The sequence below is a fragment of the Colossoma macropomum genome, unplaced genomic scaffold, assembly GCF_904425465.1.
Source record: "Colossoma macropomum unplaced genomic scaffold, Colossoma_macropomum, whole genome shotgun sequence".
Lineage (NCBI taxonomy): Eukaryota > Metazoa > Chordata > Actinopteri > Characiformes > Serrasalmidae > Colossoma > Colossoma macropomum.
The window spans coordinates 23,557,129-23,578,598 of record NW_023494793.1 but is presented as its reverse complement, the minus strand read 5'-3'; the positions used below and the strand labels follow the sequence as shown (position 1 = coordinate 23,578,598).

Genomic DNA, 21,470 nt, shown 5'->3' with positions numbered 1-21,470 from the left:
CGTCTCCTGGTGTACTGGCCTGTCTCCTGGTAGCGCCTCCAGGCTCTGGACACTACGCTGACAGACACAGCAAACCTTCTTGCCACAGCTCGCATTGATGTGCCATCCTGGATGAGCTGCACTACCTGAGCCACTTGTGTGGGTTGTAGAGTCCGTCTCATGCTACCACGAGTGTGAAAGCACCACCAACATTCAGAAGTGACCAAAACATCAGCCAGAAAGCATAGGTACTGAGAAGTGGTCTGTGGTCCCCACCTGCAGAACCACTCCTTTATTGAGTGTGTCTTGCTAATCGCCAATGATTTCCACCTGTTGTCTATTCCATTTGCACAACAGCATGTGAAATTGATTGTCAATCAGTGTTGCTTCCTAAGTGGACAGTTTGATTTCACAGAAGTTTGATTTACTTGGAGTTATATTGTGTTGTTTAAGTGTTCCCTTTATTTTTTTGAGCAGTGTATTTTAGATTGTGGTTTCATTTAATTATAGTCAGTAATGCCACATGTTCTGACCTACATTTACAAAGGTCATCACTAAACGTTTTAATATGCAGTTAATGCAGCAAAAATTTGAGCCAACCTGTCCTGCTATTATGTTATAAATGTAATTGTTTTACACACATACTTACTACTGTTTCACACATATACTTACTAATTTAGGCAATAACAGTTATTACAGTCCTCCCCCTTTCTTCTTAATCATCATCACTTCTGTTAATATTGAGTTGTTTTGCTAAAATATTAATAAACATGCAGATTAGAGTAAGACATACAAAAGAAAAAACTGCCAGTGTAGTAAACATATCAGAAAATACATGTCATTATCCCTGTTAAGAATTTTAGTTGCTGTTGTGTTTTAGTATTAGCCTACAAAGTGTTGAATATCATGACAATGTAGTGTAGGTGTAATTTGTTCATCTACAAAGTAAACACTGCCTTCCAACACTGACATACCAGAACAAATTCACACCTCAGCTCATGAGTAATTAATGAGTTTTTTTTTTTCAGCTCAACATTAAGAATAACTTGAAAATGCTAGCTGCCCTGTATGTTGTGTGAATGATAAATGGACCAACAGAAATGATTCAAAATTACTTGAAAAAAATCATTAAATTAAATGTAGTAGCTGAAATGACTTTCAAAGCTCTGAATTTAAAGGGCCCATATTATGAAAAAAATTTAATTCCTTTATTTAAAAAAGCAAGGGAAGTTAAATTTTTTCATAATATGGGCCCTTTAAATTCAGAGCTTTGAAAGTCATTTCAGCTACTACATTTAATTTAATGATTCAAAATTACTTGGAAAAAAATCATTAAATTAAATGTAGTAGCTAAAATGACTTTCAAAGCTCTGAATTTAAAGGGCCCATATTATGAAAAAAATAACTTCCTTTGCTTTTTTAAATAAAGGAATTTGATGTGATATGTAAACATTGTCAAAGTTTTAAAGCCACTCACTTTCCAGTCCATGCAGCCCTTATATGGAAACTATGCTGCAAAAACAGCCTGTTCTGAATTCACTGTTTCTGTGATGTCAGGAGACATACATACATCCACCTATTCAACCTACAGCAGTTTCCTATTCATTTTGCCCAGTTGCCCATTCATTTTGACATCCTAGTACAGTGTTCACCAACCCTGGTTGTGGAGATCTACCTTCCTATAAAGTCTAGATCCAACTGCAGTCTGCTACACCTGCTCTTGCTAATTAACATCTTCAGAAGTCTTTGTTTGGCTGGATCAGATGGATTTATGTTACGTGAGAGGGTCAGCATATTAGATGCAGGCTGAATCTAAACTCTGCAGGAAAGTACATCTCCAGGAGGAGGGTTGGTGACCACTGTCTTAGGGAGTGTTTCAGCACTTTTTGAATGAGGCACAACACAGGACAGCCAGTCAAAACAGAGCTCATTTATCTAATATCAGTCTGAGAGGCACAGTACACAAAACAGCTTGTTTAATTCTAAATGATAAAGAGATGTTGGAAAATGGTCATTTAAAAGTGAATGAATATGGGCCCTTTAAAGCAACTTACCCAGACCTCAGACTGTGTAAGTAGCTTTAAATCTGTTAAACAAGTTGTCCCTGAATGCCTTCTTGGACTTAACCTAACTCATGCTGAGTCTGTGGCCTCGCTGTGACTTCTGCTTCTCCATTTTTGGCCTCTTTTGAGAAACAGGAAGCAGTACCTGGAGTCACAGGAAACAGAAGCTGCCGCACAGGAAGAGAGCGCGGTCAAGCAGAGAAAACCCTCAGGTCAGAGAAAGAAATAAAGTTGTTCGAGCACAGCAAAGCCTACGACACGCACTAACACCTTGTCAGGATGTGGGCTTATATAGCCAAGATGTATTATATACAGATGGTGACAAATTAAAGAAAACCCCTAAATAAATGAGTGGAGAAACATAATGAGTGCAGATGCTTCCAAAGAAAATAAGCATCACACAGTTAAGCAGTTAACATCCTTCCATGCTCCATAACATGTATAATAATGCAGAGCAGGCAGTTGACCTCGATTTTAGATCAAGATGGCAAGAGTGTCTAAGATCTAAGTGACTTTGATAGAATGTACATGATTGGGGTGCAGATGGCAGGAGCTTCAGTCACAAATACTGCTCAACTCAATTTTGCATTTAGATCTATGGGAAAGACAATAGTATAGGGTTGGGAAAATAGGTTTGGGAAAAGTACATGTCCAATGACTGTGATACTTGTGCAATAGTGTGATATATAAGGAAAAACAGAAGAGCAGCTGTTCCTCAGGTTAGAATGTCAATGAAGGACGGAATCAGACTGTGTCAACAGGAACAGTCCTTCCACAACTACACGGATATTATAGTAGGGCTGCAGTGCATAAACCCCTCATTACAAAGACAAATGCACATTTAACAGTTCAGTGGTGTAAAAACGATAGCCGTTGGTCTGCAGAGATGTGAAAAAGCGATACAGTGAAGTGAGTCATCCTTCACCATAAACTGGGCGAGTGCATATGTGACATTCACCAAGAGAATGGCACATGCTTCAATGCTTGACCTCTACAGCGAGGGAGCCTGGTGGCTCTATTATGCTGTGGGGTTAACTTGTCCCCTTAGAGGAAAGGATTGCTGCAAATCAACAGAGTTATTCTTTCTGACACCCTTTAACCTGTGATGAAATGAGGGGTCTCTTCCAGGATGACACTGCGCCTATCCATGGGGAACAAGGGGTCACTGAATGGTTTGATGAGTATGAAAGTGATATGAATCATATGCTATGGCCTTCACAGTCACCAGATCTCAAACCAGTAGAACACTTATGGGAGATTTTGGACCGATGTCAGTCGGCGCTCCCCACACCATCAGCAAAACACCACCTGAGGGAATATGTTTTGGGAGAACAGTCTTCCATCCCTCCAGGACAGTTGCCAAGGTGCAAGGTGCCAAGGTATATTGTTTTTTTTCTTTAGCTTGTCACCCATCTGTATATCGTAGGCTCTTTTTATACCAGCTGCTCTTTACATTTTACACTACATCTTTCTCATATAAAGGTACCATTTCAGAGATTGACAGTGATGATATCCAACCTATCGGGAGGATACATTCAGAACGTTTTGAATGACGATTTAGTTCAACATAAGGTTTTTAATAATGGGTTAAAAATCACTTAAAGCTGCAAGTTTTGTGAAACAACCATTTTGCAATCATACAGGCACTGTAGCTACAAATAAAATATAGAATAGAATAGAATAGAATAGAATAGAATAGAATAGAACATCATTGTCCACCAACACAAAATTTGGCTTTGTTCTATTTTTATTATTGCACAACAGGTACAAACATCTATACATGCTAAGAATAATATTAAGAAGGATTTCAGAGTTTGATGGCGGTGGAAATAAAAGATTTCTTGTAAAGATTTTTCCTAGATACGGGCATCCTAAAGTGTCATTCCAAAGGTAACAGCTCAATCCTCATTGTGAAGATGATGGCTTGGATCATCATGCATTATAGCAAGAGCCTTCTTAAGTACAGTAGCCCTATATAGCTCTTCTAGCTGCTTCTGCTACCTACCTGTAACTTTGCCAGCCATTCTAATGGTCCTGGCAAGCTTGGCTTTATTTCTGGCAGTTGCAATATAAACAACACAAATACTTTCCACTAAACTAATGTAGGCCTTTTCAAGTATATTGTTCTCTCTCCAAAGCCTTTGAGTCTTCTAATTAAAAACAATCTCAGATTAGCTCACTTGAAAATACTGTCTGTGTTCCCAGTAACACTTAGCTTATTTAAAAAAAAATCTCCAAAATGGTAACTTTACAGGAGAAGGAAAAACATTCTTAGCTTAAGGTTAATAGAAGAATATTACAAACTTTTTAATGGCCTGTTAACTATGAAATTTTAACACACTGAAAAGGTTAATTGCTGCTTTCAAATTATGCAAACAGATAAAAAAAGGACAAACATGGAGGCGCAACGGTATGTGAGAGTCGTCAGTGTGACTCTTTCCATTTTGGGGAAATGCTCATAAAAATTGTATTTCTGTGTTTTACTATCATTTAATCATTTGGAACATTTAAACACACTGTCAATTATAACTGAACAACAACATTTCCAAATCATTATTATCTGATGTTATGAACATAGTTAGTAGGTGGCGATCAGATGACTTTCCCTGTCCATAGAGGGTAAAAGATGATTGTGTTTTTTTCATAACAAAGTAAGTAACCTGGTTGCCTTACAATGTTGACTTGATCTTCTAATAAAAAGTTAACAGAATGTAGAACATTATTTTTTATGTTAACTTAATATTAGAAGTTCAATTAACTCAAAATGTTAAGGCAACCAGGTTACTTACTTTTTTAACTTAAAACACTGGGTCATTTCTACAGTGTATTTAATAGTGATTTTAAAAGCTTAAACTTAAGCTTAGCCCTAAACTAGCCTTAGTTTTTGTAACAAAGAAGAAATGTTTTTGCCTTTTGTAAAAGCATTTTACAAAGTTAGAACTAATTTGCTTATCCCTTTAGTGTAGGTTAATGCTATTTTTCTCTGGTTGTCCTCAACATGTACAAAAGCATACACATACAAACTCTCACTCTCTCTCTCTCTCTCTCTCTCTCTCTCTCTCTCTCTCTCTCTCTCTCTCTCTCTCTCTCAGATAGAGTAGAGGCAAGTGTGCAGGGGCGTAACGAGCGCGTCTGTGCTGTAGCATCTCGGCTGTTGGACGTGGTTTTGGACTTGGAACGTGCTCACGCCTCCTTCCAGCACAGAGAGACTGAAGAGGCCAGCAGCCTGATCCTGCCTTCATAGAGTGCACTACATTCTGCCCTTAAAACCCACCCTGCACTCCAGACTTGCTGCACAGCCTGGCAAGCTCTCCACGACCTGAAGCCCTTCATACACCCTTCAGTCTTGACAAACCTCTGACACACTTAGTGCCCTAGATTAGTAGTTCCCTTGCTCCACCCTCACCTTTTACCCACACCATGCAGGTAAAATACGGCTGTTCCTTTAGGGCCTCTCGTCCTGTAAAAAGACAATTATGCAATTTAGTAAATTAATCACTTTATGAAGATTGTCAGGCTTTTTAATCAGACCAACATTCACGAAACATTTGTGACCTGTTTTTCATGTATTTGTATTTTGAACTGACTTGAATTGATGCTTTGTGTTGATTTTATAGCCAGCAGCCAAATTGTAGCTTTTGAAAATATGAGTATGTGTGTATGTATATCCATATATGGTTTGCATGGCGGGATGCTAAATGACATCACCTGCTTAAAACATGCCACACGTTCACTCAAACACACATGCACACACGCACAGCAGGAGAATCGTGCCTGCATCCGCGCTGCCGCTTTGTTTACTAAGTGGATGACATTTCAGTGGCTGTTCAGAGGTCATTATGGTGCAGTTTTTCTGCCCAGCTGAACATGATCTGGCGCTATTCTTCCAAACAGTGCTTTTTAAAAGAAATAGCATTGATATTTTTATATTTAAACACAAAAGGTATATACCGACCATCTACTTTATTAGGTACACCACCTAGTCTCTACATTATTTGTGTTTTTGTCTACTTTATCATGCCCACTGACCATGTAGGTGCACTACGTAATTCTACAATTTTAGACTCTGGCGCTTCTGTATCTGTGCTTCTTCAGTGGTCCACCCCAGGACCACCACAGAGCTGTACTATTAGGGTGGTGGGTTATTCTCAGTATTGCAGTAACACTGACGTGGTAGTGACATTAGTGTGTGTTGTGCTGGTATGAGCGGATCAGACACAGCAGTGCTGTTGGAGTTTTTAAACACTGTATCCCATTGCTGTCCTCTCTGTTAGGCACACCTACATTGTAGGTCCACCTTGTTGATTTAAAATCAGAGACAGTAGCTCATCTGTTGCTGCACAGTTTGTGTTAGTCATGCTCTTGTTTTTCATCAGTGGTCACTGGATGCTGCCCACAGGATGCTGTTGGCTGGATATTTTTGGTTGGTGGACTATTCTCAGTCCAGCAGTGACACTGAGGTGTTTAAAAACTCCAGCAGCACTGCAGTGACTGATACACTCATACCAGCACGTCATTGTCGCTGAAGTGCTGAGAATGATCCACCACCCAAATAATACAGCTCTGTGGTGGTCCTGTGCAGGTCCTGACCATCAAAGAATAGGGTGAAAGGATAAGAAAGTATGCAGAGAAACAGATGGACTACAGTCTGTAATTGTAGAACTACAAAGTGCACATATATGGTAAGTGGAGCTGATGAAAAGGACGGTGAGTGTAGATAAAATAAGGTGTTCTTAATGAAGTGACCAGTCAGAGTATATACGCTCACCGGCCACTTTATCAGGAACCTAAGCATATCAGCTCAACTATTCAGTCGATCATTTGGCACATCTGATGTGTGGTGGCCTTTAGTGACTTTGAATGTGGTGTGGGATTTTCATGCAAGAAAAAAACATCCTGTGAGTGGCAGTTCTGTGGGTAGAAAGGCCTTGTTGATGAAAGAGATTAGAGGAGAATGGCCAGACTTGTTCAAGCTTAAAGAAAACTATAGTAACTCACCACTCATCCAACAGTGGTGATCAGAAAAGTATCTCTGAATGCAGATGGGCTACAACAGCAGAAGACCACATTGTGTTCCAGTCAGTTAAGAACAGGAATCTGAGACTACAATGAGCACAGGCTCACTGAAACTGGACAGTTTAGGATTGGAAAGCACCTGGTCTGAGGAATTTTAATTTCTTGTAGCACGTTGGGCCCCCTAATACCACTCAAGCATTGTTTGAATGCCACAGCCTATCTGCATACTGTTGCTGACCATGTGAATCCCTTTATGGCCACAATTTACACAACTTTCTAATGGCTACATCCAGCATGATAATGCTCCTTGCTCCAAAGTCATCTCAAACTGGTTCCATGAATGGGACGTGATAAAATGGGAGATTTGCATGCATGACAGCTCTGCAGCAATTGCGTAATGCAATCATGTCAGCATGGACCAGAATCTCAGCACCCTGTTAATTGAGGCTGCTCTGATACTCAGTATTACAATGCTGTTCCTAATAAAGGGGCCAGTGTGTATATATGTGTGATAAATATCAATATTTTTGCTATGGATTCTTTTGAATTGTATATGAATGTGTTACAGCTGATTTTCTCAGTGTGCTGGGCTAAAACATACTGCCTTTGTAGCGGTCATCAGGACATGTCCAGCCAACGTGCTATATTTGCCGTTGCCATGGGCGTTTCCAGGCTACGCTGTATCCAGGTTACAGGTATAACCTCAAATCAGGGCGGCCACTGTAGAAAAGCTTTTCAGTGGAGCATGGCTGAGTCGTTTTAGCTTGTGATACGGTCAGTTTTTGGATTTTTTGAACAATTAACTGTTTTATTGTGTTTTTTATTGCTTTAATATCTAGCCATAGATCATTTTAGGACTGTACAGATTGGAATGTACAATTGGTTATGGATATGATTTCCAGTGTATTTGAGCATGATGTTCCTTTGAATCTAACTGAATAGGTTAATTAATTACAGTTTTACAAAGTGCCAGTTACAGTCCTGTGCGTTGAGGTGTGTGAGAAAGGGAAAAAATAATAGGGTGGGTGTTGCATGCCAAACTGTTTTTGTTGGCTGTTTATTTGCCAAATTATATTTCTATTCAGATTTTTGTTTCTGTGCAGTAAATGCTGTTGTTGGTTTAATACACGTTTGGTTTTGACAAAAAAGCTCTTTGTGTGCTGGGTCCCTTATTGAGCGGAAATCAATTTGTACAAATCACTAGGGAAGGATCAATTCTCTCTTCTCTCTCGCTCTCTCTCTCTCACACACACACACACATGCGATAATACCCAGGATCAATCTAAACTGTTCTTCGAATAAGGACCTTAATGCAAATGCATTAATGCAAACATGAGTCATGTTTTACGCAATACATACACAACAGTTGTTTGCATGCTTGTTTTCTTTATTAAAAATAATTGTGCATACAACTGGCACTGACAAACATGGTCTTCTTGAAGCAAGATCAGTTGTAACATCAAGAAGAATAATTCATTCTAGCCTGCTGCTTCGCTGGCTTCATGTGTCGCCCATAGCTGCACCGCTGGAGAGGGGAGGATGGAGAAAACCATAAAAAACACTAGAGGACAGAGGGAGCAAAAATGGAACTCGGCCAATTAGGGAACTTTCAGCAGCTACTAGCCTAATAAAAGGCTTCGTACAGCAGAGAGAGGAGCCCTTTGTGAATTCATGTGACTTATGTGAGTAAATATGAGAGAGAAAGCAGTGGGTAGTTTCCCATTTATCAACAACAGCACCTCCTACACTTTTATCACATACACATATTCTTCAGATTGTTGGTAGCAAGGCACATGAAGACTATTGCTGTTCAGTCAATGTTGGACTGTTACCTTCTATTAAAAAACACATTTATGATAGTACCTATATATTTATACAACTAAACAGCCATGCTTACATCTAAACATAATAATTGTGATCAAAAGCAAAGGTAAATCTTTTGGTTCTTTTAGGCCTACAATAAAAAAAATCTCATGGATCAAGTGCAACTTTGTTGCAGCTGTGCATAAGCCGAAGTCACCATGCCCGGTTCCAAGTATCAGCTGGAGGGGTATAGAGCCCCCTCCCAGCACTGGGCTGTGGAACAGTAGAACTGCCTTTTCTGTGTTGGTAAGTTTGCTGTGACCTGAGTGTTCTCAGATTATTTACAGTTCATTAGCAGTCGTGTAATGGAACAACGGGGACCAAATCAGTCGACAGAAAAGAACAAGGACAGAGGAAACACAAAGAGAGGGAAAGGTCAATCTGCCTTTGGTTATGAAGCGGCATTTATTTCACAGGAAACACAAACATGCAACAAGGTCATAACAGTTATGTTAAGACATATTATAAAAGCCCTTTTTATTGTTTCATCAAACAATATTACTAAACTGTAGCCTGATATCAGTAATAGATCTACATTATAATGTACATGTTAAGACATCTTTCTCTTGCCTTCATGACATGAAAGAATACACAGAAGCTCCATGCACCTTTGACATCATCACACAGAGAGAACATGGGCACTTCAATAAATGATCAAGTTAGCATGGACCTGTCCTATGAGGCACAAAAAGAAAGACAAAGAAAAGGAAAGGCAAAGAAAGGACGAGAGATGCAAAACAGATGCAAAGACAATCTCTCGCAATGCTAACATTCTTGAAGAATAACCCCAAACTGTGTAGTTCTGTAGCAATTTCAAGCAAAGAAATATAAAAATTCTGTCTCTTTAAACTATTACAATTCTTGACAAACGCACTAAGAACTCGTCTAATCTAAATCAATTCATATTACTTTCACTTTACATTTTTAGCGCTGTGCCTTGAAATCACACACCAAAGCTAGGGGTGCAACAATACATCAGTATGCAAAAATGTGATAGAGCACATCAGACAGATGAGCGGTATGAGCTGCATTCTGTTAGGGAGATTCAGCCAAAGCAGGATATCAGGTAAAATGAGACATAATCAAACGTATTTATCAATATTGATATTATTACTCAGGCTGGCCCAAACAGCATTGAACGGGCTTCCACTACTTGCTAGCATGTTCCCAAGTAAGTACCAAAATACTTGCTCTCAAAATCACCCTTAAAAACAAGAATATTCACACTTCAGAATGAATCATCATTTTAAAGATGTTCATTACTGCAGTTCAAAATATACTGAACAGGCAGCAACAATGTATTAATAATGTATACTGGTGATGGCAAAAAATGAACTGAAATCAGCCGTGGCACGTAGCCTTACATGTGGTACTCGGATAAGAATCACCATACTTGCAATTTTGAGATTCATCATTTGTCGTGCCTCCATGGTATACCAAGCACTTCTACAAGAGATTCCCTAGGCATCTTTACAAGTATTCAGATTATCTGGACCTGTTCTAATAATTACTACAATGGCATTTAACATTTGTTTTCATTGACCTGGCATCATTGTTCTGGGTGTTAATTTGATCTCCTAGTGCAGCTACCAAGAAGCTCCCACTTCTGCTTAGTTCACTCTAAGGCCAGAAACATGCTCAACGCAAGCAAGTGAACACAAATGTTAATGAAGTATTGGAAATGCAGTTCTACGATTCAAACTCGATGTACATTCTTTTGTTACTGTGGCAGTTAAAATAATCAATAGTCATGATGGCAATAGAGGACAAATCAAAGTGTCTGTACACAGAATCTACTGTTATTCCAACAGCCGCTAAAGATGTTCACAGTAGAGGAACACATGCTGCTTTACTTGCTATATTGGAATATATATGCAAATCTTTATCACATATATGATTATATGGATGGATTATATGGATGGATTATAGTGCTCCTTATGGTAAAGCTCAGAATGCAGATTATGCTTTCACTGCATTATGAATCGCTTTTTGACACTTAAAACCATTTTTGCATAGCTCAAACTGTCTACGTACTTACGTAAAGGACATTTCTGGCCTAATTGTACCATTTAATTCAATTGTATTGTTTGAAAACCAAAGCTTGCAAACAACTTAACCCACAGCAGCTTGTTTAAAATAATATAAGATTCAAATTAACCTACAACAGCATGCTCATATGTCATAAGTCAAACTCCTAGCTCTAGTCTCATGGATATCGTCAACATTTTTCTCCATTCCAACTGTTAAAAATATTGCAAGAATACCATATTGTAAACCCAGTATCATGAGTTCAAACAGATCACGAGCTGAGCATACTGTTACACCCCATAACTAACACTGCTGCTAAACCCGTTTCAGAGAGCTCATTTGCTTGATTATTTTCAAACTGCAACTGGGCCTCACTCACAAACTCCCTCCACAGTAATAAAATAATTAGCTTTGGATGATCTCGGCAGGACGTGTGAAAGATGGCATCCTGGCTTTGGCTCAGTGAAAAGCCTTAAGGGTCGTCAGCAAGTGCTACAGGGCCATATGGTCCACACACACCTGACTGATCACACTGAGCTCCAGTATGGCTTCACTCCAGGAAGCGGACTGCAGTGTATTCCGCTATAAAACCAAGCCAGGAGCCGTGAAAACATCCACATTCACACATACTGATCCACATATGCACTCAGTCAATCACTGGAATTCTAAGAAGGATCTCAATTTCAATCTCTCAAAGACATCTTTAGATGCATCTTAGAGCCCATTATCAGCAACATGCAGCAAACGAGCTCTATGGGTTCATCATATTACTGTACAGTGGCACAATATACAAACACATTGCGCATTTAGTCAAAAGGCTACGAACGAAGAGTGCAAGTTGTAATGAACAACGTGGACAAGTGATAAATAAACTAATCAGGTTTAACGCGAGTAGACTACTTAGAACCCCCCCTTAAAAAGTGACCTGACAGCAAGCTGGAAGTCAAATCCGTTGCTAAACATAAGCCACACAACTACTACTACACATCTACTTCAACATAGTTTCTCCATTTAAAGAATTGCATAAAAGGCAACGTTCTTCTGATCCTTATATCTCAGTACAGAAGAACATTTATTTCTCTTTTCATCTAATCTGTTGCACTGTATAAATCCCTCGTATCATACTTTCTGCACATCATCTATGAAATCACATTAAATAGCATGCAATATGAATACAGCGCTGAATCTAACGTAACATACTCTAATACTGCTCAGGCAAATAACCCATATCTGTGTGAGGGGTTAATGCAATGCAGCTCTTTTTTTAAAGCTGGGTGTTCAAATCGCTTTAGGCTGCATTAAGCTACATGAGTGAAATATTGGTCTTATTCACACTTATTGTGATTCATCTTGATTCATATTGCTGTAACACTGGCTTGCATGAAGGGAACATTTGGATGAATAGTGATTGTCAAGTGATTCTTGACAGCTTCTTTTGCTGTCATTCACTACACAGGTGCCATGTATAATCAGTACTCATCAAAGGGATATGTCAATTCACATTACAGTCCCATATAAAAAACTGAAATTCAAACTGACAAATATAAGTGTGAAAAGGTCTGAACAAGCAATGACTGTGTGTTTGTCCTTGAATGAAACCGTGTACAAAACAAAGGAGACCTCTGTTTTCAAGCAGACCTATGTGACGAGTGATAAAACTGAGATTTGAGTGGAGACAGCGACATGAAATTGAAAGTCAAAGGTGATGCTGATGTTGGCAATTTTCCCTGCAGTTATAAAAGGTAAACAACCCGTTTAGGTAAAGGAATGGGGAGTAAGGGGGTAATATCATGCTGCTAAAGGCCCCCTTTCCAACACTAGCAGACTGCTACCATAGAAGAATTCACACAGACCTGACATCATCAACATAGCGACAGTGGTAGGACTAATATCAGACATTCCTTATGAATTTTAACAGTCCCTGACGTTTCTGACAAATCCACTCTTTGTCAGATTTGACAAAAAAGCATATGTACTGAACATTACTAAACATCATATGAATTTTTGTGTGTCACATGTATGAGTATAAAAAATAAATTAAACACTTCATCAAACTGAGCTTAAGTTTATACTTACACTTGAAAACGTATATATTTATATATGTTCATATATATATCTGTACTTCATCAAAGCATTACGAGACACTGTAAAAATATATCATGAGTGCTAAGACAAACTTATTGAATCAAATGATTGCTGAAAGAAAGCTGCTGTGTTTGAGGGATCAGGAAGACCATGATTTCTGCATTCAACAGCATTTGAAAGTGTCATCCGCAAACATTGCAGACGCGAGTGAGCAACAATATGACCATCATGAGTCCTACAAAGATCCACACAACTAGTCCCCTCTGAAATAGACAACAAAGTAACGGATAAAACACAACTCCAGCTACAGACGTTCTTGAGAAATATGATCACTCAGACCTCGTTTACACCTGGCTGTTTCACCTCACTAGTATCTGGATTGAAACCTGATAAGATTTTAACCACATGCATATTTTATTTGTGAGAGAATCAAGATGTAAAATGCCCCCCTCCCCCAACATGTGATCTAGGTCTCTTCTTATGTTTTTCATCCTATCAAAGTTTGTATCACCAATTGACCAATTTCATGCCATCATAAGACTAACCCCTGAAGTCTGAGGCTTGTGATGGACTTTTATTTTTGGGGGGGCTGTTTGGGGACAATCAAATTAAGACCAAATAATCAGTGCATGTTTCGATTATCGATGTAAGTCCTATCAAACTTATATGCAATTAACTAGCAGCATTTCAGTCTATGATAAAACTGCAGAACGGACGCAACTTGCATTTGAAGCCTGAGTGAAATAATGAAGGTTTGTGGTCAGGAGTCACATGATCAGTGTTATTATAAGCCTGGCTCTGAAGCCCTACTGCTATGAAAACTTGAGACTTGTTTTGACACAGAGTATCAAGCAACATATCCCTACAAGAAGGAGCCGGACTAAAGGAACAGGGGAGGGGATTTGGTTGTTGAATATGTCTGATAGACAAAGATTCCAATACACTGATAAAATATCTAAGTAAAATGTGCCTACTGAAGTGAGAAACCACATTTAAATCTAAAAATGAAATGATGTACAAAACAACCAGGTGTTAACGGGGTCTCAGACTCTGGCTTCCAGGCGAAGCTTTGCCTCCATACATAATTAAACAAGTGACCTTAACATTGTGATAGCCAAAAGCCTACGCAGAAATACTGCACTTCACTTCAAGACCATGGCAATGCTTTTGAACAGCTAGCACTGTTCTCTGTGATCGATGTTTTAGCTGGGCACCTCTCATCTGATAGGAGATATCTCTGACAATCTCTTCTGAATGACATATTCCTCCAAGGAACACACAAAAACCTCTTGTTCAAGGACTGGAAATTGCTTATGAATGCAATAACATACACACACTCACACTCCTCCCAGGCCATGATGGATCACGGCCGGGGCTCCACTGTCTCCATGGGCAGTATAATGAGTGTGCTCCTCAGTGAGGGCCATGGCACGGCAGGGCCGGTCACTGCAAATGAGTTTAACCTTGAAGGGAAGCACACAGTTGAAGGAGTCGTGATTTATCTGCTCCAGCATGGTCAGATTGAGCCCACCTCTGTGCTTTATCAGCCTAAATCTCTCTCTTGTAGCTAGGAGGAGCTGGGGGTTTTGCGAGACATACTAAAGAGTTCCCACGTGTATCTTCAAATTCGGAGAACAATGCTAAAGAGAGAGAGACAAAGAGCAAAAATAAATGTGTTTCAGGAAAACACCTCAAAAGAATTTATTTGAAAACTCTCCTTACTGTTCCAGAAGAAAGCACTCTATACACTCTGATTCCAGCAATCTTGATCTGAAGATCAGGAAAAGCACACGTTTCACACATACAAACACTATCTAACCTGGTACCTCATACACAAACAGATCCTATATCTGACAATCGAAGTGTATCAATCAACAAGACATAAGCTTTGCTTCAAATGTCTCCGCAACAAATCATCCAAGCATGAAAAATACAGTGGTGCTCAGTTCTGTTAGCAAGCTTTTTAACCCTCGTACACACACACATCTATCCTCAGAGGCCTGGGTCAAAAAAATCACCATGGAAACAGCAGTCCTCCATGCTGCCCAGTGGGATTCACTGACCTATCGACTCACTCACTGACTTGTCTGAAACCCTCTGCAATATCCTCTGAGTGTCTACCCATGCAATGGTTTGTTGTTCACTCGGCCTTACGAAGAGCGCCTCCTGCAGTATTTTTGGTTCAAGTTATAAAGATAAAAAACAATTTCTCTGTGTCAGATGGTAATAATGACTGGCGGTCAATCAGAAAGAGAATCAGATATAACGTTTTTGTTATCATCACCCATCACTGCATTACCTTTATCCAAACACGTCACACAGACTCATCTGTCTACTATATTTCAAATGCCAGTTTTAGGCATCTGTCCCTTTTGACCTCAGGTTAGGGGTCACTCTAAAGGGCAGAAACTCCTCCAATGGTCGAAGGTGTGTATGAGTTGTGTGCGCATGTGTGTGATCCACTGCAGCTCACAATAGTCTTCTCCTCAGTCCTTTAGGTTGTCCTCTCCCACGCCCTGCGCTGACAGTTCGACAAGAACATTGTCCAAATAGTTGGGGTCAGGATAGCCGTGGCCAGTAAGGTTGGAGCCAAACTCGGTCTTGTGGTGGATCTCATTCCAAACCACTGTGTCCGACTCGCCTGTAGTGCTGGACGTCCCGATGGTGAAGATCAGACGCCTGTTCCCAAGCCATGATCAACAACTTCAGAACCTAAGGCAGAGAAAGAGAGAGAAAATATGGTTAAAAATTTAAATTTCTAAATCGTTTAAATTTGATTTGTGTGTTGTTATTGTGAATCAAGTCATGCTTACTTAACACACACAGTACTGTGGAAAAGTTTAAAGGATCTGAGAAATTAAAAAACAATTTATGTGGGAATAAAGATTTTATGTGCTCTGAAAAAAACACTTGTTACAATAAATACAGAAAAGAATCAATTATAACATCTTGGTAGACACTCCTATCCAGAGCGACTTACAATCTGATTATTTTAGAGAGGATGGCAGGAAACAAAGAAAAAAAAGGAAGCCGCATTTAAATTTGCTGCTAGAGGCGTTCTGCCACATTGGCAACAGTAAAAAATTATTTTTAATCACTTTCAGCGGTTAGAACCAGTGCTGACTGTGTGCTTTGTTTTCTATAACTGTATAAAATATGCAAGCTTTCTTTCTTGTTGGTGTTTTTTTTCAAATGAGTGTGTAAGCTCATAATTTGGATGGGTAAGTGCTTATTATTGATTTGTTTAATCAGAGTAACAATAAAACACAAGCATGTGAGGCACCGTCATGCAAAACTGTGGCTGACCATGCTTCAATAAGGTAATAAAAACATGGTCAAATAACATACAGTACTTTACAGAGGTCTTAGGCAGCCAAGAAAACTGTTTAAAGCTATTAATCTTGGCAGTATGTGAGTTAAAACACTCCAGCCATTGCATGTATTTGTAAAATCCCATCACTTCATTTAATTTAACGAAGGATTGATTTGCCGAACTAGGTATAGGATGGTAAATACTGTGCTTCCTTGAGGAGAGGTTTGGAAATGATTAAGCCAACACAATGGATTGTTTGTTTGTTTGTTTGTATTTGTTGTAACACTAGTGTTAGGTTTAAGAAATAAATGTCCAGATAGCTCTAGAACAACTAGCTCTAGATATCATTTTCTCACATGCCTAAAACCTTTGCATAAAGTTTCAAGGTGAAAGCTTCCACTTAAAGATGCAAACTAGTATACAGTTCTTTTTGAGTCATTTATTTACACGTTTCTTCGTCTAAGAAAATTCTCACTCAAGGGCAGCCCTAGACGACTGTCGATGAAGTTGACTGAATGAGTGAACTGTTTCAAGAGCACTCTGGTCAAAGCATCCATGACATGATTATAACTTCATGATCTCACCTTCCTGCCTTTCTCGGTGTCGGGTAGGTAGCAGTGCCGTGGGAAACCCCGTGCGGTGAACTTCTTTCCCGGGTTAGGATGCTCTGTTGTCTGAGTAAAAAAGAGACAAGAGTCCAAACATAAACAAACACACATACATACACGCCCATTTGAGTCTCTCTTGCTCTCTCACCCTTAATTAGCGTGCTGCAGTGAGGAAAATTCTAACGATGCCCTGAGGGCTCATCGGCAGCGGCGGGTGGCTTTATCAGAGAGGTCTTATTTAGAACTACAGGAGGCTGTTTATGGCTTTTTCTCTGACACAGAGACAGTAAACAAGCAAACATAAACAAATTTCTCACTATCCAAGCCATGTGCCACTGCACTGTGTTTGGGTTGCTTCATATTTACAAACACTGCTGAAAAAAGAGCAGAAAGGAGCGTACTGCTAATTAGAATGGGAAAAAAACAAGGAAAAAAGGAATGCAACACAACTTAGGATCATGATCACACACAACTTCAATAAACTATTAATACGCTTCTTTAGAATCCATTCACAATAAATACTTCGCATAGTCAGTCATTTTTAATATTTATGGTTTTTCAGGGGTTATTTAGTAAAGAAAATGGGTCTATATAGAACAGTGAACACTCAAAGAATCCTTTACATTATTAAAGGGTTCTTTGCATCATTAAAGGGTTCTTCAGATTGATGGAGAATATGCTGTAGATGGTTCTATAAAGAACCTCTTTGAGCACCAAAAAGGGTTCTTCTATTGTTACGATGTCAAGCCTGTAACAATAGAAGAATCCTTTTCAAAAGGGTTTTATATAGAACCATATAAAACGCCTTATCCACTAATCCATTAATTAAGAACCTTTAATGATGCAAAGAACTCTTTAAACATGCAGAGGGTTCATTGAGTGTTCATGCTTCTATACAGAACAATTTTCTTTATTAAAGAACCATCTTTTTTAAGTGTGTAGCATTCTACAGGCTTTCTCTAAACCAGGGGTGCACAACTCCAGTCCGGAAGGGCTGGTGTCCAGCACAGTCTGGAGGTTTCTCTACTCAAACATACCCACTACACCTGACAGATAACAGATAAGTGTTACCAGCTGTGTTTGAGAGGGTAAATTGCCAACTAACTAACACTGGACCTCCAGGACAGGAGTTGGGCACCATAGGCTACTTTTTAATTCATCTTCAGGCCAAAGTGGATTTAAGAAAGAAGACTGAAATCTATTTTTGTCTTTTTTTTAATTTTATACAATTTGTGCATCCCTGTTTTTCAACCTATACCTTGTTAGAGTGATTTTACCAATTTTTACAAAGTTTCTGCATTATTAAATTGTTAAGATGTTAACAAAGTCATTAAAGTGACTTGATATGAAATGCTCCATTCTGGAGAAATTTAAACAGTCAAAATTATTCACAGCGCCTGTAATAGGAACCAGATGTATAAAGCATTGGTTTTCAACCTGTGGGCCGAGGCACCAGGCCACAGTTTTTTACAATAAATAAACATTTAATTAAATGTTATTTTAAATTGCTATTGGCAAAACAGAACATCATATTTATTTATTTATTGGTCTACCACAATGCTAACGTTTCAGTGCAAGTCAAAGCAAAAATGTTTCTCTTTTCGTTCAAATGAAATTCACGCTTAATGCATAAAGGATTACAAACGGGGTCTTTCAAAAAGGAAGATTCTGAGGCTGGGTCACCTACAAGTGAAACAGCCACCATCTCTCAGACTGAGAAAACCAAGAAAACCAAGAGAAATACAGTAGTTAGTTATGAGCCTTATTGCGTTGCAACAAAAACAAACAAATGGGCAGAATATTTTCAGATGACGAAGATATACTTTGCTCTTTCAAACTGGGCAAATGATGACACTGATTGGGCTTCTTTCTCCATTTTTTCTCCACCACCTTATTCAGGAACTGAATGATGTGCGCTTTCAGATACGGATGTTTGAACCCCATTTGAGCTGCTCTGGGAGATGCGTACACCATGCCATTTGAAAAATCACGATTTATGTGCAAGATATAATCAGTTACACAAATGATCAAATTCATTTCAAATATTGCACGAACAAATCACGTCCGATGTTCGAGGACAGAAAACAAGTAACTGCCGCTCTGTGCTCAACACTTAGAGATCTTTGTTTAAATGAAGCTTTGAAGCCAAACTAATTATGCCGTCAGTTGGAGGCTAAACAAATATGCAACTAATCTTACTGAACTAAGCCAGACCTCCTTTCAATTCTTCAGCATCTCATCCAGCACTTGTTGGCTGCCAAACAGCTGCCCTGCTAGAAAAAACAGCATCAACCAGCATAGCTGGTCACCAGCAAAACCGGCATATGTTGTGTTTTGGATGTGGGTATGCTGGTCAACCGGTATGACCACACAGGGTGACAAGCTATATCAGCACCAGACCAGCACTACACAAGCACAAACCAGCTGCTGTTTCCTTTAGCATGGTAGCTCATTAGGTGAGTTAAAAAATGTTTACAAAGGTCTTTATTATAAAATCAAGCATAATTTGACAGTCTACATTGATAGTTGTATTACATTTTTTGCACTTTAAATGACCTGGTCAGTAAAATGTACATGTGAAAAAACGTTCTGGCATAAAATGTATTTTTTAATACATTCATGGTGAAGAGGTGCGTTGTACAGCTAAACAGTGCCCAAAGATTACATATAACTCAAAAGATGCGTCTAGGTTCACTGGAGGTTTTATGGTAGACTTCACGGCCCCTGGTTTCTATCACCACCCCTTTGAATGATCTTGACTACTGAATTAGGCAGAAATGTAAAAAATCGATGGAATTCTCTTTCAAACTTTGTTTAAACTTTGTTTCCCATCACACAAATATTGTCAATCAGTACAACCTTGCCTCATCTAGCTCTAATACTGAAACTTACCACTCTTATGTAGCTTCTCTCTGGGTTTAAATTTAGGCCAATGGGAAAATCAAGTAGACAATCGAAACACAAATGAAACAGCAAAACTATCTTTTAACAACACTGACATACACATACCTGTACGCCAGCAGGAATGTCATAGACTATGCGTATGGTCTTTGATTCAGTGTAGCCAGGCAAACTGTGGGGAATAACATGGTACTCCATCTTCCCGGGGGGCTGCGTGCCTGTCTTCTCTCCATAGATAGCTTTGCATGTAGGGCACTGCAAGCTGCCATCCTGGAAGGAAAACCATTTGGCATCTGTGTTATTTTCTGTTGAATATCTGTTTGTTTGTTTTTTTTTTCCCAACACTGAAAAATAACTTTTAACCTGAGGTACAGTAGTACTGAAACTTATCTATAGTCTTATTTTTTATTTATTTATTTAATTTAACTGTCTCTGTTGCTCCTGTAACACCTAAATTCCAAAATGGGATTAACAAAGTGTTATCTCTTATGTTGATAAACTTTTTACTTACTATTGTTTAATAATAAATTAAATACTTAGAAAAGGCTTATTTGTGAGATTTATTAAAAGCTCACATAATTCTCAGACAGCTTCTAGGTGATAGAAGTAGAGTATGTTATAGGTTATAGGTTAAACTTGACACCACATCAAAAGTGGTCTCTATTTTGGAAATTTCAATTAAAAACAACTGACACATATTTATTACTCATCTGTTACTCATGCTAACTGTTCTCGCTATACAGAAAATTTTGAAAACAACATTTTCATGCCAGTAAAGCAATATGCCATTTAAACAACTGAAGAAAAAAAAATAATTGAATAGTAAGCATAGTTGTCTTCTTAAATGAAAACATGCATTACTATTTTCATAAAGCTATTACTTATGAGAGAGTCAAAAAGACTCAATGTTAAAAAGACATCAATTAATCTGATAAGCAACTATAGCAGGTGAGGGATCTGTGTGCCCTTACCTTGTTGCCATTGCTGTACATGGCTATCAGGCAGAGAAGATGATACACGTGGCCACACTTGCCCAGTTTGCCGACCAGCTCTGGCTTAATGCCTTTGTGACTCAGGACACCCTCGTAGCCTGATGACGTCACCAGTCTTTCCATGCATATGGTACAGTCCTGATCACAATACAAAATCACATCAGCAAGCCAAACAGTATTAGTGCCTGTAATGCACAGTAAAAGCTATCTAATGCATCTAAACAAGCTTAGAAACAGACAGTGGTACCATTTCAGCTCTTTTAGAGCCTGTAAATGACAGTATCTATTCTCTAGAACATAAGAGACATTGTGTTGTTTTGTTCCGTGGAAAAATAAAGCTCCAACTAATCACAATATATTGCTGTAGATGTACATTTGATCTAATTTCTGATCTATTTCTGATCTATTTTTCAGTTTTATAAAGCTTGCTTGCCAAAGCCAACTTCCTGTTCTTTGTTATCTTCTTCTCATTACTAACACGCTTTTGTTATTGTATCTATTTCACAAGTCACAGTTTTCAAGCTAGAACCTCAAGCACAACCACCTGGGATACCCTAGCAATGGCTCTATCAATCCAACTAGTTACACTTAATATTTATACAGAAGTACAGATGTCAACATC

At 38.8% G+C, this 21,470-nt stretch overlaps 2 protein-coding genes across 2 annotated transcripts in view; one reads left to right on the top strand and one right to left on the bottom strand.

The window, feature by feature from the left end:
• Nucleotides 1-6,537, top strand: part of LOC118813525 (rasGAP-activating-like protein 1) — a 48,254-nt gene extending 41,717 nt beyond the window's left edge. The window contains 2 exon segments of the mRNA XM_036578906.1: nucleotides 2,178-2,254; nucleotides 5,135-6,537. Coding sequence (XP_036434799.1) covers nucleotides 2,178-2,254; nucleotides 5,135-5,286 — 229 coding nt within the window. The 3' untranslated portion in view covers nucleotides 5,287-6,537.
• A 2,766-nt stretch (nucleotides 6,538-9,303) lies between these two features.
• dtx1 (deltex 1, E3 ubiquitin ligase) overlaps nucleotides 9,304-21,470 on the bottom strand; it is a 55,024-nt gene continuing 42,857 nt past the window's right edge. Inside the window, 5 exon segments of the mRNA XM_036578905.1 lie at nucleotides 9,304-15,715; nucleotides 15,717-15,746; nucleotides 16,932-17,021; nucleotides 19,965-20,126; nucleotides 20,828-20,986. Coding sequence (XP_036434798.1) covers nucleotides 15,521-15,715; nucleotides 15,717-15,746; nucleotides 16,932-17,021; nucleotides 19,965-20,126; nucleotides 20,828-20,986 — 636 coding nt within the window. The 3' untranslated portion in view covers nucleotides 9,304-15,520.